Source organism: Pelophylax lessonae (genome assembly GCF_965119305.1).
Source record: "Pelophylax lessonae genome assembly, chromosome: 5".
Classification (NCBI taxonomy): domain Eukaryota; kingdom Metazoa; phylum Chordata; class Amphibia; order Anura; family Ranidae; genus Pelophylax; species Pelophylax lessonae.
This window is the reverse complement of record NC_138772.1, coordinates 252,267,070-252,284,967: the sequence shown is the minus strand read 5'-3', so window position 1 is coordinate 252,284,967 and position 17,898 is coordinate 252,267,070. Positions and strand designations below refer to the sequence as shown.

Here is a 17,898-nt window from a genome sequence, read left to right as displayed (position 1 = left end):
GCATTCAAAATTACCATTCTCATTCAAAATTCTTTACTATTTTAGAACCCTACCCATTCACATTCCAGAGGGATTTTTCCACAAAATGCAAGCTAAGATCTCCAATTGTGTTTGGTTGGGTAAGAGAGTCAGGTGTTTTCCCACTGTTTTAATGAAAAACAGGTCTTTAGGTGTGGATCTTTTGATCCTTTAAGACTACCACATAGCCGCTCTAATCAATCAAATTAAATCCTGCATTGGTTTCCCTAATGTTAAAATGTGGTGCATGTTAGAGCTAGCAGTGTGGTTCCTTTAGGTAGCTTAAGGTCCTTGGTGTGGGCTGCCCCTACTCAATATTGAGTACAGTATATTGCACACCTGATTATTTCAGCATCCCTAGATGCATTAAACTATTACACTAAAGTCAGCAGTCAGTCCCCCAAGGAGACCATTATGCATATAACCCTTGACATATCTCAAATTCTAATATCAGATATATGTTTCCAAAGTTGGGAGCATAAAGGCATTCATACCACTAAAGAGGATGGAAAATTGATAACTTTTATAACTGTAGCAAAGTTTCTCTATTTCCACCATACACTTTTTTCCCTATGCCAGATTAGCTCCATACCCTTAAACAGCACCTTATACCCCTACTGAAATTGCCCTTCTCGATTTGGTCCTTCTGAAACCAGTCTTACAAGTCAACCAGAGGTATTTAGTTATTCTTTCACAAACTCAACTCCAAGCTGACCTTCACCAACCCCCCCGTGCTAATATGGGAATTCAAACTTCAAGTCTCTTACACGGAGGCGCAATGGCAAAAAGTCATCCTATACAATTACTCATTTTCCACATGTGTTAACCACTGGGAAATGGCTCAAAAGATTCACCCTAGATGGTACCGAACACTGTATGTCATTGCTAGATTTCCCACTGTGGGTGATGACCTTTGCTTGAGGGTCAGGTGGGGACCTTATCCACTATGCTGTGGTTCAGTTTTTAGATTTCTTTCCAAGGTAACTGGGTTTTTCACTAAAGCTAAGGTGGAACAGGCAATCCATATGTAAATATGAGCAAAATTCCAACGCAAGCTAGACCTAATGCTGTGAACATACTGGCAGTGGCACGCCTTATGCTGGTCAAAAAAATGGAAATCTTCCTTGACCCCCTAGTCTCTCTGAAATCAAATGTCATCTTAATATAATTCTAAGTTACAAGCAATTACTGGCATTCAGAGATGGTACACAGTTTAAGTTATAGCAATGTTGGGAACCTTGGCTATCATACAGACATGGCTATACATTCTAGTAATGTTATTTCATTTCTCTTGGTTACATCTTTGACTCTGATTCCTTCCATAAATTTATATTTGACTTGTCTTTCCTGGGGTGAAGTGGTTTGTATGCAGCTGTTACTTTTTTGTATTGGAAAACCTCAATAAAGTAATCTTGGATTAAAATACATTTGATATGCAAAAAACAGCCCTACCCTGCACAACTAAAATGTGAATCACTTTTGCTGCCCACACTGATTGTGTATATCCTGTGTATGTATTTTAACAAAAGTCTATTTGTTTTCTACATTTTGTTTTTGTCTTATTTTTTTTTCTCTTTTTTTTTTTTGCAGGTTCTCAGACCAGGAGTTCTGTGGTTTCTAAGAAATTTGAATGATCCAGATTTTAACCCAGTCCAAGAAATGATTCATTTGCCAATTTATAGACATCTCAGGAGATTTGTCTTATCGGTGGTAATATTACATTTTATACACTGTCACATAAAATGTGCACATTTTCTAACCTATTTTTTTTATGTTGAAGTGGTTGCTGGGTCCGAAGGATTTTTTTTTTTTTTTTTATATATATATCTCAATGCATTCTATGCTGTCAATCAAAGTTAGCCAATCGGGGGGGGGGTCAGACCAGAGCTCCTTGTCTGAATCGTCGACACACAAAGCTGTGGCTTGGCTTGGGTGCCCTCAACAAGAGGGAGGGGCCAGGAGCACCGAAGAGGGACCTGAGAAGAGGAGGATCAGGGCTGCCCTGTGCAAAACCACTGCACGGAGCAGGTAAGTATGACATGTTTATTTTTTACAAAAAAAACTGAGACTTTACAATCACTTTAATGCTTTGGAGGTATTTGCCTCCCTCCTGTTTAAAGTGGGTTGTTCATGTGAATAACATTTTCTCTAGCGCTCATCGACAGACGTAGTCCTCGGTGATACACCACCTTCGGGTTATGTTACCTCCGCAGGAGCAGGACTAGACAGGAAATTAAAAAGCTCTGGCCACACCCTAGGGGCAGTCCCAGAGGGTATATCCTCTCTCTCTCTGCCTCAGCAAATCAGTTATTTTCTGTCTAGTTAGGAGTAAGGACCTAGATACCTTGCTGGGATCTTAGGTCCTGGCAAGAATTTTTTTCTAAAAGGATTTTTAGACAGCTTTTTTCTCCAGTGTTCCTGTGAGATCTTCAAGCAAGAAAGCTGAACTGGGCGACGGGCTGGATGTCGAGATCCGGTGGTCACCCCAGTTCAGCCTACGAGCGCGTGCAGGCCATAGCTCCGCGCTGGGTCGGCCGCGACAAAGTCCCATTAAAAGGACTGAACCCGCGAGTTAAACGTCTCGCTGAAACGCCAAAGACCATGAGTCACGGCGTCCGTATCGGTCGACAGCCCTCCCGCTCCGGTGGAGAGGGGTACTGTCAGGAGTTGGTGCCCGCCTGGTTCCGGTATGGTGAGTAGTATGTTCCCCCTTTTTCCCTAACGGGTTTTGTGGTGAACGCGGGCCCCTCTCTGTATGGTAAGAAAGAGTTCTTTCTATCCTATAACATGTCACAAATCCTCCTACTTTGAGTGTGATTTTATGTGTGCAAAAAGCCAGGAGGCTTGGTTTGGGAGCTAACAATCTATTGTATACATGTTTTAAAGATGTAATCTGTGGCATTCTGGGAATCTTATGGGTTAAGTATAAGCTACCTACCAGTCAGAAGCCATGGACATGTAGACTGCCTTCCAAATCAGATCTCCAGCTATTAGCAGGCCTCCCGAACGGCCATGCGGTCCGCCAGGGCCGGTACCGCCAACCACGCCATATCCCCATGCAGAGAGAGTGTTGTGTGCCTGCAGCACACCGCTAGTCAGCACAGGCCGCCGCCATTTTTTTTGCTGGATCGCACGAGCCGCCATTTTGGCGTAGCCTCGTGTCTCCAGCATGGGGGCGGCCATGTTTGAGGTGATTCTACACCTCGTGGAGCTTGGGGGAGGCGCCGGAAGGCGTGCAGAGGGGCGGAGCCGCCTCCCTTCTTCCTGGGCAGCCAGCCAAAAGACTTCCTGTTTGTCTAAGACAGCGCTGTAAGCTGTTGCAGTTTAACTCTGAACATCAAGTGGTGAGCCTGGGGGTCTATCTCTCTCTCTCTCGATCGATAGGGATCCCTAGCAGGTAACACTAAGGGGTTTTTTTGTGGCACTGAGGGTCAAAAAAAAAAAAAGTTTTTTCTTTACTTTTGAATTATATCATCCAGGAAGTAACTGGAGTTATTATGGACCCTGCCACACATATTCCCCCACCTGTTTCCCTCGAGGGGGCCTCGGGACCCGCCGGTGCACAGAGTATAGAGTCATTTACAGCAATTTTGGAGTCTATGGTGGCTCGGGTGGAGGCGGCCTGTCAGGGACGGGGGTCAAGGAAGCGACCCCCGCCTACCCCTATACTATCTGACACCTCTGACTCTGATTCAGAGATGGTCACTGCAGTTGCAGGTTCCTCTGCAAGGGCTGTTATCCCAGGTAAAGCCCCCTCAGACAGTGAGGAGGACGCTTCTTCTCCTGCTATAATTCAGGAAGAAGCATTGGTGGACGCACTAGTTGTGGCAGTGCAAGAAACCTTAAAACTTGAGGCTTTACCGGCAGAGGCAACTGAAACAGAAAGGCCTTTTGGGACTAATAAGCCCATCAAGACGGCGAAGGCTTTTCCTGTACCTAAATGTTTTGGTAATCAGATTAAAGGAGAATGGGAGCATTCTAAACGTACCTTTACTATTTCCAAGCGTATTGCTAGACGCTATCCGTTTGAGGAATCCATCATTAAGAAATGGACGGTACCACCAGTCGTGGATCCGCCTATTTCCAGGCTGAATAAAGCCACGGTTATTCCAGTGGAGGACACTTCGTCCTTTAAGGATCCGGTGGATCGAAAGATAGAAGCGGAGTCCCGCACTATCTTTTCTCTGATAGGGTCAGCATTTAGACCAGTAATTGTTATTGGTCTAGTTTCCCAGACACTTACGGAATGGGCGAAAATGGTACGCCAAGATCTTAGGGGAAAAGATATTCCCCAGGAGACATCTGATTTGATAGAACAGATCATACAAGGGCTACGGTTTATCTGTGACGCAGCCTTGGACACTACTCCCTTGTTAGGGCATGCATCTAAGTTAGCAGTGATCCTCAGACGTGTGCTGTGGTTAAAATGCTGGTCAGCTGACCTAGGTTCCAAAAAGACTTTGACCAATCTCCCTTTTCAGGGGAATCGTCTATTTGGAGCCAACCTAGATGAAATCATTAAGGATGCCACCGGGGGCAAGAGTACTTTTTTGCCACAGGCTGCAAAAGTTAAGGGACCTCGCAACAAGCGAGGACCTTTCTTTACCGCCCATAAAGGGCGCCCGGCTGGTACTCCCGGGAAAGGCAAGACTCCTCCAGGAGGGTTCAAGAAGGGATGGTCGGACAAGCAGAGGACCAACCCAGCCAAACCCGAAGTAAAGGAGTACACAGCCTGAAGGTGCGCCCCCACCCGATTTCAGGGTGGGGGGACGTTTTCACCGGTATTCAGGACATTAGATCGAGCATCTACCACTACTACCGGTGCGATTCTTCCCTTCCAACATTTAAGTACAGGAAGCGGTAGTTACCGTTCCCTGTATAGATCTTTTCCTTTACCTTTTCCTAAGATTAGTCCCGATACCTCACAGGAATCGGATCTGATTGACCAGATAGGCCAAGTAGCCTCTAGTCGGGTGACTTCGGTCCCTGAGGTTCAACCAGAAAAGATCACCTTTCCTGATAACTATCAGGTATCTGATAAATGTGTGGGAACAGAAAACGACCAGACTTTCTCGGATGGTCGGGGCCAGATAGCTCTAGGGACGCCTGGTTCAGATCCTATCAGCGCCAGTGGTCCTAGAAATTCTAGGCTGGCCTCTTCAAGCCGGCCTGGCCGACTTGGACATGTTAGTCGCAGACGTTCCGTGGGAACTTCGTCTCAGGGAGTGTCTGTAGTCTCTAGGACCTATTTACCTTCGTGCTTTACAGTCGCTGGTTTTAATGGCCTGGCCATTGAGACCCAAGTACTGAAGGACAGAGGTTTGTCTACTTCAGTCATTCCTACCCTTATTAAAGCAAGGAAAGCGACTTCCAGCAAAGTCTATTATCACACATGGAAGACTTACATTGCGTGGTGCGAATCTTTAGGATTTCCTCCACGTACCTATTCGGTGTCTCGAATATTGGCCTTTTTGCAACAAGGGGTTGAGCAGAAGCTAGCCTTGAGCACCATCAAGGGTCAAGTTTCAGCATTAGCAATCTTCTTTCAGAAACCTTTAGCTACCAAATCCTTGGTGCGGAATTTCATCCAGGGGGTGCGGCACCTGGCTCCTCCAGTCCGCGCGCCCTTACCGCCCTGGGATCTTAATTTGGTTTTGTCGGTTCTACAGAAACCTCCCTTTGAAAACATCAGGGAGATTCCCTTGCTTACTTTATCCCAGAAGGTGGCCTTCTTGGTGGCTATTACTTCTGCTCGCAGGGTGTCAGAACTGGCTGCATTATCATGCCAGTCCCCATACCTAGTGATTCATAGGGATAAGGTAGTACCTCATCCTAAGCCATCTTTTCTTCCTAAGGTGGTTTCAGATTTTCATCTGAATGAAGATATTGTACTACCTTCCTTGTGTCCTCAGCCCAAGCATCATCGGGAACATGCGTTGCATTCCTTGGATGTGGTTCGGGCAATCAGGGTATACCTGAAAGCTACGGAATCATTCCGTAAGACGGATTCACTTTTTGTGATCACGGATGGCCCCAGAAAGGGTTTGCCTGCATCTGCCGCGACCATTGCCAAATGGATTAGACAAACGGTGGTACAGGCTTATTCTATTAAGGGTCAGAGTCCTCCGTTCCCTGTTAGGGCGCACTCCACTCGAGCGCTCATTACTTCCTGGGCCTTTCGCCATCAGGCGTCAGTGGTCCAGGTATGTAAGGCGGCCACTTGGTCGTCGGTACATACCTTTACTAAATTCTATAAAATTGATGTGACGGCATCGGCGGATGCCTCATTTGGCCGCAAGGTTTTGCAGGCCGCAATTTGAGGAGACCGGTGGTCTACCTCGAGGGTTTTTTTCTGTTTGAAAATTGTTTTGTTGAGTCTCATCATTAAGGATGAGCATTGTAAATTTCTAGTTGGCACCGGTTGGGCCTTCTAGATTGGGATTTGATTTCCATTTTCCCACCCCTCAGTTGTGATACTGCTCTGGGACGTCCCGAAGGTGGTGTATCACCGAGGACTACGTCTGTCGATGAGCGCTAGAGAAAAATGGATTTTTGTAAAATCTTACCGTAAAATCCTTTTCTCTTAGCTCATCGACAGACGTAGTCCCCGCCCCTCTGTTTTGGAGTTGGGTTGGGTTAAATTCTCTAAGCACTGCTTTTTCACATAACTGATTTGCTGAGGCAGAGAGAGAGAGGATATACCCTCTGGGACTGCCCCTAGGGTGTGGCCAGAGCTTTTTAATTTCCTGTCTAGTCCTGCTCCTGCGGAGGTAACATAACCCGAAGGTGGTGTATCACCGAGGACTACGTCTGTCGATGAGCTAAGAGAAAAGGATTTTACGGTAAGATTTTACAAAAATCCATTTTTAAGGCTTACTGATAAATAAGACATTTTCACCAAAAGGAGTCTACCAAGGTCCGGACAAGGGAAGAACAGGAGGTTAAGGTGTGTTTTTACTAGCCGTAAGGCTCCATTCACACCTTTGCAGTTGTGACGGAGGATGCACATTTTTGTGCAGCATGTATAGGGCAGCCTATTCATTTTAATATGCTGTTGTAAATGCGAAAAATGCACAAATTTAATATTTTGTAAAAATGGTGCCACACCAAAACGCATGGTATGTTACTATGCAAATGAGTGCAAAAGCAAGGTGCATGGGGGTGTCCATGAGTTAAAGGTACCACTGCATCCCGGTTTTTCTTTTTTATGATTGCAGAAACACATGCAATTTTGTGCACATTCCAGTGAAACCGATGTCAACCTAGGGCAGTGATGGCGAACCTTGGCACCCCAGATGTTTTGGAACTACATTTCCCATGATGCTCATGCACTCTGCAGTGTAGTTGAGCATCATGGGAAATGTAGTTCCAAAACATCTGGGGTATAAGTGTGAAGGTTAAGGGGATCTGGGGATTGAGTTGCCCCCCCCCCCCTCCCCCCTCCATCGCCTTTCCCCTTATACTCACCGATAACACACAGTAAGAGAGGCAGCTTCTTCTTCCCCTCTCCAGTCATGTGGCCTGCTATAACTTCTGTCTACTTTATATGCTGCAGTTTAACAAACTGAGCTGGCACCCATGTGGAGGACGGTGGAGCAGGTTGGTACACAAGCTGTGCTGAGACTGAGGTGAGTTCTCCGTCTCGGTGCTGACTTTTTATCACCCCCCCCCCCTTTAGGCTGGAGGGAGAACAAGGTTGAATCTCTCTCCAGCAAAAGCAGTCTGCTGCTCCTTCTGACAGGAGTGGCACTGCAATCACTCCTGTCAGTGAGGAGTGGCACAATCGGCTACATCAACGACAGGGCTCTTCCCCCACCCCCCTTTTTCCCAGGCACTGGTGCCTACATATACCTTTTTGATTTACGGGTACTCTTAGAAGCCCCTGCATGTGCATCCACCTGTGACATCAGACTCTTGTTGAATATTTCTTAATACCATAAACTATGCTCCTGTAACCAGAGAGGAATGGAAGAGCTCTGACTTTCAAGTTTATTTGTATAATTATCCTAATGAGACTTGGGCCTCCTACTGCACTTTAGAAGATTTTAAAAAATGGGGTTTGCAGCCACGGCTTCCTGGCAAATTTTTAACATTTTATTACTATTGCAGGTCAATTTGATGACAAGTAGGTAGTTTATCTTTAGGTTTGGCAAATGTTTCTCTCACAAATTCTTGTTGACTATATGTACAGTGTTCTATTACATAATGCTTACTACTAAACATAATTACATTTTATTGTGTTTAATTATCCTCATTAAAGAAAACCTAACACAAAAGAACAAACAGTATATCACAACAGCCATGTTTAGGTTACTTTGCATGTGGAAGTTATGAACAACTCACAACTTCCATACCTTACAGTCTACGCTTACAAAGTTCACTTCAAAAGCCTGGGGAGAGGATCAACTGGAAAAATACCCGCATTCACCCACAATTCTTGTGATTTTATATATATATATATATATATATATATATATATATTGTGGGTGATTAGCTCACAGGGATCACCTTTTCCAGGAAAGTAAGGCCAGCATGCAGGTAATTTCTTAAGTCTGGTGGGTTGCCAGCTTTATTCAGCAGAGGTTTGCAAATATGAATCAAACAACAAAACAGTAAAATAAATCCTTGCCGTCCGGCGCTAAACTATACAGGAATTTTCCTCACTATACAGTGTAGGGCTGGTCCCCATCACCCACAAAAACACATGGTAAAGCAAACCTTTTAAAGTCCAAACTGAGCTCCTCTCTCAGATCCCCTTCTGAGTCTCAGGCCAGAGCCTTTCTGTGCTCTTTTCCTGTTCATTTAAAGTTCACCTGAGCATGGACTCAGGTAACTCACAATCTCTGGACCGGAACCTAGCCTGTCACGGAGGCTGGAAAAACCCGGGCCAGATTCCGGTTCAGTCTCTCACTACAGAACGTATGCGAGGTGAAATAGCGATTATCTACTACCTCACCTCACATACCGTCACAATAAATATATATATATATATATATATATATATATATATATATATATATATATATATATATATATATATATATATTTATTATATATATATATATTTTTTTTTTAAGTTAAATCAAGCAGCTGGCTTGATAATATATATCCTCTGCAGAGCAACCAATGAACACATGCTGTTCCCTGTAATTTGTGTGTTCGGCTGGAACAGCACTGCTGATGTAATGCAGTGCAGCCTGTGGTAATTTCACCTGGGAATATGACAGATTGATCTGTGACGGGCTGCTTACTGCACTTTCTCCCAGTCATAAGGCTGCTTGTCTACGCTACACTAAGAGATGTGTCAGTTCTGTTTGGTAAGTGTCATGCTTTGTTGTGTGGGGCTTTGAATTTGGTGCAGTGCACTAATAGGGGTGGTGGTTTAGAGCGTAGGACCCTATGATTCCTAACACAAGTAAAGGCTGAGGTGTCATGAACAGGCAATAAGAATGAGAACTTTTGCATGGCCGGGATAAATTCAGCTAGGTTTTCCGGGAACCCCTCTAATGTGCAGAATAGTATGACTTTTCCGATTATCTAAATCCTCCATTTGTGCTTGGAGCAGTTTGAAGGCAGTTGAAAAATACTCATACTCCCTATACAGCTCATTATAAGCAATACTAAGCTCATCCTGCTTTGTTTCAAGGCGATTTGTGAAAGTTCCCAGAGCAGTCAGTTCATGGGAGAGAATATTTGTTGTTTTGTGGAGCTCAGACTGAAACTTGGTGTCTAGTTTACAGAGTACCTTTTGTTAGGGAAGCAGAGTACTTGCAAGCAGCTGTGGTGAAAACAGGCTCCACCAGAGGCTGAAGATTAGAGGATTGGAGGCACCATCTTGGGCCATGCCAGAGTGGACACTCAGCAGGTACGTGGTGGGGGATTTCTGAGCGCTGCCACAGGTCTTCTTGCGGGGGTGAAAGCATATACAGACTCTCTGATGCAAGGATGTATAAAATCTGGAATGTTAAAAGCGATCACTAGCCTTACATTAGCTGTGGTAGGCCAGGGTGTGAGCGGAGCTAATGAAAAAAATCAGTTGCCCATCGCATGCCACACATTTAATATAATTGTAGGGCAAGACCTTTGGTTAGGTAAGTACTTGTAAAAAAAAAAAAAAAAACACACAATGAAGGCAGTCTGAGCCAAGGTCAATCGTCCAGATCAAGACATTGTTCGAGTGGGGGATGAGCTTCTGCATAAATACAGCGTTATTCGCACTCCCCAAGTCACAGGCCCGAAAAATGCTGGGCATACGGAGCTACCCCTTTGCTGGACAAATTAGTCTCCAGAAACTGCTTCAGGGACTATTTGCATAAAAAGAGAATCAGAAGGTCAGCAGGTTGCGGATTTCCTCAAATAGGCCAGAGGGGAAAAATAATGTGGTTTTCTCTGAATCGCCTGGGCAAACTTTCCGCTAGTGGAAGCAGATTCTGCAGTATTAAATGATCCGCCAGTGGTGGATGCAGCCCTGGACAGCCTTGCTTAAAATATAATTGGTAGCCATGGATGATTCAAGCTCGTTTAAAGATCCTTTTGACAGATCTATAGATATTGACTTAAAAAAGTCATATGGTCAGTACTTGTAAGCCGGTGAGTGTGCCAACATCTGTGCCCAATGCCTTACGGCTTTGGACCGACAATATAGAGATAGCTATAAAGCAGAGGGTCCTGAAGAAAGACATGATTAAGGCTCTCAGCAGTTTTCTTTGGAGAAGCAGCTATTGATAACCTTTTGTGCTCTGCTAGTTTGATGCTGCATACAGTTATGGTAAAGCAAACTTTGTGTTTGAAGCCATGGGCGGCTTACACGGCATCAAAACAAATTTGGTGTAAAATCTTTTTTTTTTTAAATTCATTTTATTTGTGTTTCAAGACATAACAAAGAAATGCGGACGCAGCCGCCAAAATCGCGGAATAACAAACAGTACCGCATATCAAGTTCAGGTATTAGGGAAGTATCACAAACTGGTACATTGCCATAGGGTCAGTCATAGAAGATGTGAGAGAAACAAAGAAAGGAAGAAAGACAGATAAAGTGGTGTTGGGCCGATATAGAGGTAAGGGAGAAGGAAGAGGGGGGGGGGGGAAGAAGAGAGTGGGGTAGAGAGAGGAGTAAGGCTCAACAGGGGGGGATCAGCAGGTATATCCGAGACAGAAAATGTCAAATAATGGTTCAGCCACACAGCAATGTTGGGTTATACTCTATACCATTCAGACCATATTTTCCATGTTAAGTCAAATTTATGTAGGTTTTTGTTTTGTAATGCTATGGATTTTTCCCATATATAGTGTTGGTTGGTAGTGGTAAGAACCTCTGAATGGTTAGGGGGTATGTTTTGTTTTCAGCGTCTCATGATAGATAATCTCGCTGATATAAGAATGTTGGTTACTATGTCACGGTACATTACAGGGAATTTGTCAATGTCTATGTTAAGCAGGGCTAGAGCAGGATCTGGTGAGGTGATGTCAGTGATTTCTGAGATTACACTAAATATTTTCCTCCAGTCCCTGTGAATACCATTACATGTCCACAGTATATGGAATAGTGTTCAAACGGAGTCGCAACCTCACCAGCAGAATGGCGAAGAAGTACTATATATTTTAGCAAGTCTATGGGGGGTGAGGTACCATTGTAGTGTAATTTTTATAGTTAGTTCCCATAGGGGTATATCTAGATTTTTGTTTTGCGGAGAAGAGGATATGAGAGCTATTTTTCTCCAAGCAGAGATAGAAGCTATCGCCGTCGGGAGAGGGTTGCGCTGGGCAAGGGGTTGCCATAGGTCTGTGTATAGTATGGAGCTCAGGGAGTATGTTTTCAGGATACTTTTTTCAATTTCAAGCCATGGGGGGGGGGTTTGGTTGTCAGGGTTTCTGAAAAAGTATTTCAATTGTTCAGAATGGGTAGCCGTTAAATAATCTGGTATGTCTACTATGCCCATTACTCTGATCAATTTTGTGTTTTATTTATTTGATTTGTTATTTGAGGTGTATGAGCTGCATACTCTCTTGCCCTGCCAAATAAATCTTTTAAGTTGAGATGAAAGAGTGTGAAGGTAACTTTAACAGGCATGGGTAGGGAGCAAAACATGTATAGAATCTGGGGCATTATTTGCATCTTGTAGGTTGCAAGTCTGCCCATCCATGAAAACTCAACTTTTTGGATTAACTTTAGTTGAGTTTCAAACTTCTTGATCAGTGGCCCGTAGTTTTCGTTGCAGAGAGTGGAGTTTGGGGGGGGGGGGGGGTGGTGAGCACTATTCCCAGGTACGGGATGCTTTTGTCAGCCCAGGTGTATGGAAGGGTCATTTGGAGTCTCTGTTTTATCGATATGGGGGTGTTCATGTTTAGTATTAAAGATTTGGAATGCTTTACTTTATAACAGGACAAGGCACTGAACATATGTAGTGTATTATGGACGTGGGGGAGGGATATTAGGGGGGTCGGTCAACATTAGAATGATGTCATCCGCAAAGAGATTTATGACATGAGGTTTACCTCCAAATTTGAAACCCGAGACGTGGATGGGAGCAAATTTTTTCAGCGAATAGCTCTATTATCAGGTTAAAGTAAGGGGTGCTATTGACCTAAGTTTAAGTTGTGCCACATCCCTGTATACAAATAGCAAAAAGAGGGGGTTCCCCTGATTGGGAATTTAAAGGCACATATAAATTGGAAAGCTGATATATAATCAACAATGACTTTATTAGGTACAAAAATAGAAAACAGTGGCATTAAAAACAGTGTACAAGCAATGGACAGATGTGAATAGAACTCAAACGCTAGAACCTAGCAACCCAACATGTTTCGAAGATATATGCTTTCTCCTTCTTCAGGGGTAGTTCATAGCGGTACTCTAATGATATAAGAATATGAGCATAAGTGCCATGGATAATGGAATCTACATATACACAATACTTTTATAATTCACAATATACGTTGTATATAGAGTGTGAGTACTTAGAGTTGATCAAATCTGAACTTTACATGCTTGTACAGGAAGATAAAAACATCTGGTTGGTCTGGATCTAACTGGCGATGTATGTAGTGATTATGGTTGTAATTCTGATTGGAGTTGTAGGACCGCAAGGGGTAGGGTCAGGTAAGTGTCTCACGAGTGTATGGCCATCTGAAGTCCTATGAATAGGAAGCCAGGAGCAGTATCTTGCCACTTTTCATCCAATGTAAATAGAGCCAGTCTAAAAAGAGAGAGGCAAAAATAGCTTGTAAGATTTCACACTAGTTTCCTGAAAATAGCAGGAAAGGTGAATCATGCTAATTAAGGTAAATAGGAATGGCTTAAAAACAAAGAGTTAAGCAGTCCTGGTTGTAAAAAAATCAATTGTATTACCTTGTGATGGTATCAGATCTATTTGCACGTCCTCTCCAGCCAGCTACCAGCAGACAAATGTGTTGTCTGTGTGCTGGGGGAGGTGTGCTTTTCAATGGTGTTTTGATGAGTGGCATAGGTAACAGCTGGTGTCCAGGAAGGGCTTCCTGGATCGCCGATGCCGGGCCCGCCCCCAAACCACGCGTGCGTCACGCTGACGCATGACGTGGCGTGGGCGGGCCGGCGCCTGCATTCCACCGACACGGTGATCAAAACCGGAAGTGCGGGAACACCTCGGCTTCCAATTGGTCAGCGTCGGTCAGGGGCGGACCTAGCACTGGATGGTAAGGACCAACGATATACATTGCTGAGTGAGCGATGTGTCTCACCGTGCCGGGATGGCCATGAATCGGAGACACAAGGTGACCTATAGGTAAATTGGAAGACCTGGACCACAGAATATTATGAAATGAATCAAATGCAAGTCCAGTATTTGCCTAATGAGGCTGAACGCTCTCAATAAGAGATCCTCACAGAATGATATAGTTCTTTGCATGTATATAAATGCACACATCGCCAGAGAGCACTAAACCAAATGTTAGGGATCGGATGTCCTGGATGATGATTGGTCCAGGCTGGAGACTGGACCAATCACAGCCAGGATATCAGAAAGTGGGGGTGTCCAATCGCAAAGACTTGCGCTCCGGTTACGCCCCCAGAAGGCTGCCGATCGGCGCCTCTTCTGGGACGTAACCCCCCCAGCCACCACTTCCATTACAGAGGCCGGCGAACCCAATTTTTTTTTGTAAAACTTTTTGTTCGCTTTGTCATTTTTTCTCTTTTTTTTAGGGGTAGGGGGGCGGCGCCCTGGCGCCCCCTATGCACGGGCCGCCACTGGCAAGAACTCATCTATGTGGTCTTTTATTAAACTCTCCAGTATCTTCCCGACTATAGAAGTTAAACGGACAGGTCTATAGTTACTTGGCAAAAACTTTGATCCCTTTTTAAATATGGGCACCAAATTGGCCCTACGCCAATCCAGTGGTACTCTTCCAGTCCTTACCGAGTCCCTAAAAATTAGAAACAAAGGCTTTGAAATTACAGCGCTCAAAATTCTTTTAGGATGTGTGGGTGGATGCCATCTGGTCCAGGTGCTTTATCTACCCTTATTCTGTCTAAATATTTATGGACCATATCACTTTTGAGCCATTGTGGATCATTTGGGGCTGTGTCAATACCATCCTCATTATGGTCATGAGCTCCTCCATGCTCCTTTGTACATACAGAGCTGAAGAAAGTATTTAATAAATTTGCCTTCTCTTTGTCCCCAGTCAACCACTGCTGATTATTTTGTAAAGGGCCTACATGCGCAGACCTAACCTTTTTACCGTTAATATATTTGAAGAATATTTTGGGGTTTGTCCTATCTTTTGCAATCTGTCCAATTTGAATTTTTGCGTCCTTGATTTCCTTTTTACATATTCTGTTCTATTCTTTGTAACAATTAAACAATGATAGTGTTCCTTCATTTTTTTTTTAACCAAATTTTTATGGAATTTTTGCAAGAAGCTTAAGTACAAATGTTGTAGTAGTATAATAAGGAAGAGAAAATTATCACAATGGTCACAGATTTGAAACAATAAACTTGAACATGACAGGTCGAGTCAAGTCAGTTCAGGTAAACCTTGCCGGTGACACATAAGTGTGTTGAGCTTCCACCATGTGAGGACCAAACATTAAGGTACACCGGGCTCTGACTACCCCACATGGGAACCAACTGTAGTCAGGACCGGGTACAACAGGGGGATTATTATGGGTTGGGGTCAGCAATGATTAACTTGTGGTAGGCCAATCGGTGGGGGGGCTAAGAGAGGAGGGATCATGTACCGGCAAGGTTCCACAAAAGGAAAAAAAAAGGTGGACATCTGATGCATAAAGCGTGGGAGTGTTCCCAGTCCGTGGGGATGAATTGTATTTCCCAAACAGAATAGAGTTGGGGTGATGTAGGTTATCTGGGGGCGGAGTTCAGGAAACAGATCGAGACCGTTGGAGATTCATAGGTTAGCACTCCTATTATCAGAGAGCCAGGGTGCCCAATGCTTGTAGAAGGAGGCGGTGGTCAGATTGGCTTTGGCGAAGGCAAATTCCATTCGGAGGTGATTGTTTAGCAAGAGAAGGGTGTCCGCTAGTGTGGGGGGTTTCGGTGATTTCCAGGCTCTCGCCAGTGCTAGACGAGCTGCTATGAGGACATGGGTAGCCACGATTTTGATGTGAGAGGGCCATGTTGGAATTGAGAGACCCAGGAGGAGATCCAGAGGGTAAGGTTGGGGAGGAAATGTTACACAGGGAGGAGAGAAATGCTGAGATTGAATTCCAGAAAGGTTTGATATGCGTGCAGTCCCACCAGATATGTTGAAGTGATCCTATTACTTGACAACCTCGCCAGCATAACGGAGACGAGGTGGGATACATAGTTGCCAGTCTAGAGGGGGTAAAGTACCATTTGTGGAATAGTTTTTGTAGAGATTCCCAATGGGATATGCGCCTTGAAGCTTTTAATGGTGTGAGCATTGCTTGGTGCCACACATGTGGGGGTGGTGAACTGGGCACTGTCGAAGACCATGGATGAAGAGGATGCTTTTTGTGTAGATTGTAAGAGTGTAGTATATATGAGGGATATGCCTTTAACTGCGGGTTTGGGAGTGTTGTAGAATTTCATGATTGGATCCAATATGGAAGGTTCAGACGTCAGTTGAATTTTGGAGAGGATTGAACGAATCCTTAGGTATGGGAAAAGAGGGTTGGGTGGCAAATCAAAGGACTTTTGAAGATCATAGAAGGAATGTATGCCAGAACTTGAGAGAATGTGGTTTAGGTTGCTTAAACCTTTGGCAGTCCATGTAAATATGGGGAGGTCCGGGGATAGCAGTTCCAGAGCTGAGATAGGAAGGTGGGTGAGTATAGACTGTGGTAGTCCTTCCGCAGACTTAGTCGTGGCTGACCAAACCCTTGTTGCAGTATTGACAGATCCTAGATGATGGTGTTGGGGTTTAAAGTTAAGTAGCATAGCTGTGAGAAGGAGTTTTGGATCCACTCCTATAGTTGCGGTCTCAATGTGTTTCCACAGTTTTGTTGAATGTGGGGACCACCATTCTCTAAGTTGATCTAATATGATCGCTCTATAGTATTGCTTAATGTCTGGGGCTCCCAAGCCTCCTCGAGATACTGGGGTAAGGAGAAGTGACTTTTTTATCCGAGGCTTTTTGTGTTGCCAGATAAATGTATTGATTAAACCTTGTAGTTTATGGATTTGAGAAGTCAAAAATGGAAGCGGGATGGTTCGAAGTAAGTACAATACAGGGGGAAGAAGTTACATGTTCGCTTGGGCGATCCGACCTGCCCAGGAGACAGGAAGATGGCCCAGGTCTTTTGAGCGTTGTGTCAGCCTTCCCACGAGGGTGTCAAAATTGTATTTTAGGATGTTATGACTTGGGAAGGTCAGAGTAATGCCCAGGTATGATAAAGATGTGTTAGCAGACCATTGGAATGAGGTAGTGGAAGAGATGGTGCGTGCTACGTCAGGAGCTATACCAATATTTAGCATAGTGGATTTTGAGTGATTCAGTTTGTACAGGGATATTGAACTTAACGTGTTTACTAATTGGATGACTTGCGACAGTGATTCAACAGGGTTAGTGAGGGTGAGGATGACATTGTCAGCGTATAGGCCTATTTTATGCTCCGTGTCTTCGATGATGATGCCGGAGATCGTTTGTGACGCTCTGGTGGCTTGTGCCAAAGGTTCCATATCCATAGCAAAAATCAAGGGGGGAAGTGGGCATCCTTGGCGGGTGCCATTCGTTATTGGTGATGCCGGAAGTCCAAACCCGTGCACTGGGAGAGGAGTAAAGATTAATAATAGCAGTGAGAAAAGGGCCTGATAATCCGAAATTTGTAGAGGACTTCTTCCATATATTTCCAGTGGACCCTGTCAAACGCCTTCTCCGCATCCAGGGAAAGGAAGAGAGAAGGCGTTTGACAGTGCTCCGCATATTGGATAAGGTCGACGAGATGGCGGGTGCCGTCCGCCGCCTGCCTGGTATAAAACCCACTTGATCTGGGTGAATGAGTAAGGGAAGGATTGCAGAGAGGAGTTGGGCTATCAATTTTGCATATAGTTTTGTGTCCGTGTTCAACAGGGAGATTGGGCGATAATTGGCAGGACTGTCAGGAGATTTACCTGGTTTGGGGAGGGTGACTATCAGGGCCTCTAATGATTTTTTAGGCATAGTCCCAGTGGAGACGTAGTGGTTGAACGCTTTGCCGAGATGTGGAGTGAGTTGGGGGGCAAAATGCTTTTAATATTTGCGTTCGAATATCCATCCGGGCCAGGAGCTTTGTGGAGGGGGAGAGATTTAATAGCCGCAAGAATTTCTGTCTGGGAGAAAGGAGCAGATAAGGATTCCAATTGCGTAGGTGATATTTGCGGGAGCTGGACAGAAGAGAGAAAGTGGGAGATGTCCGCTGGCGAGGGGGGAGGGGATGGATCTGTA

At 44.6% G+C, this 17,898-nt stretch overlaps 1 protein-coding gene across 3 annotated transcripts in view; it reads left to right on the top strand.

Annotated features, from left to right (window-relative positions):
- Nucleotides 1-17,898, top strand: part of MARCHF6 (membrane associated ring-CH-type finger 6) — a 1,229,180-nt gene that overhangs the window by 782,022 nt on the left and 429,260 nt on the right. For all 3 annotated transcript variants that reach the window (XM_082259541.1, XM_082259540.1, XM_082259539.1), the window contains one exon: nucleotides 1,609-1,728. In XM_082259541.1, the coding sequence (XP_082115667.1) occupies nucleotides 1,609-1,728 (120 nt within the window). The remainder of the gene's footprint in view (nucleotides 1-1,608; nucleotides 1,729-17,898) is intronic.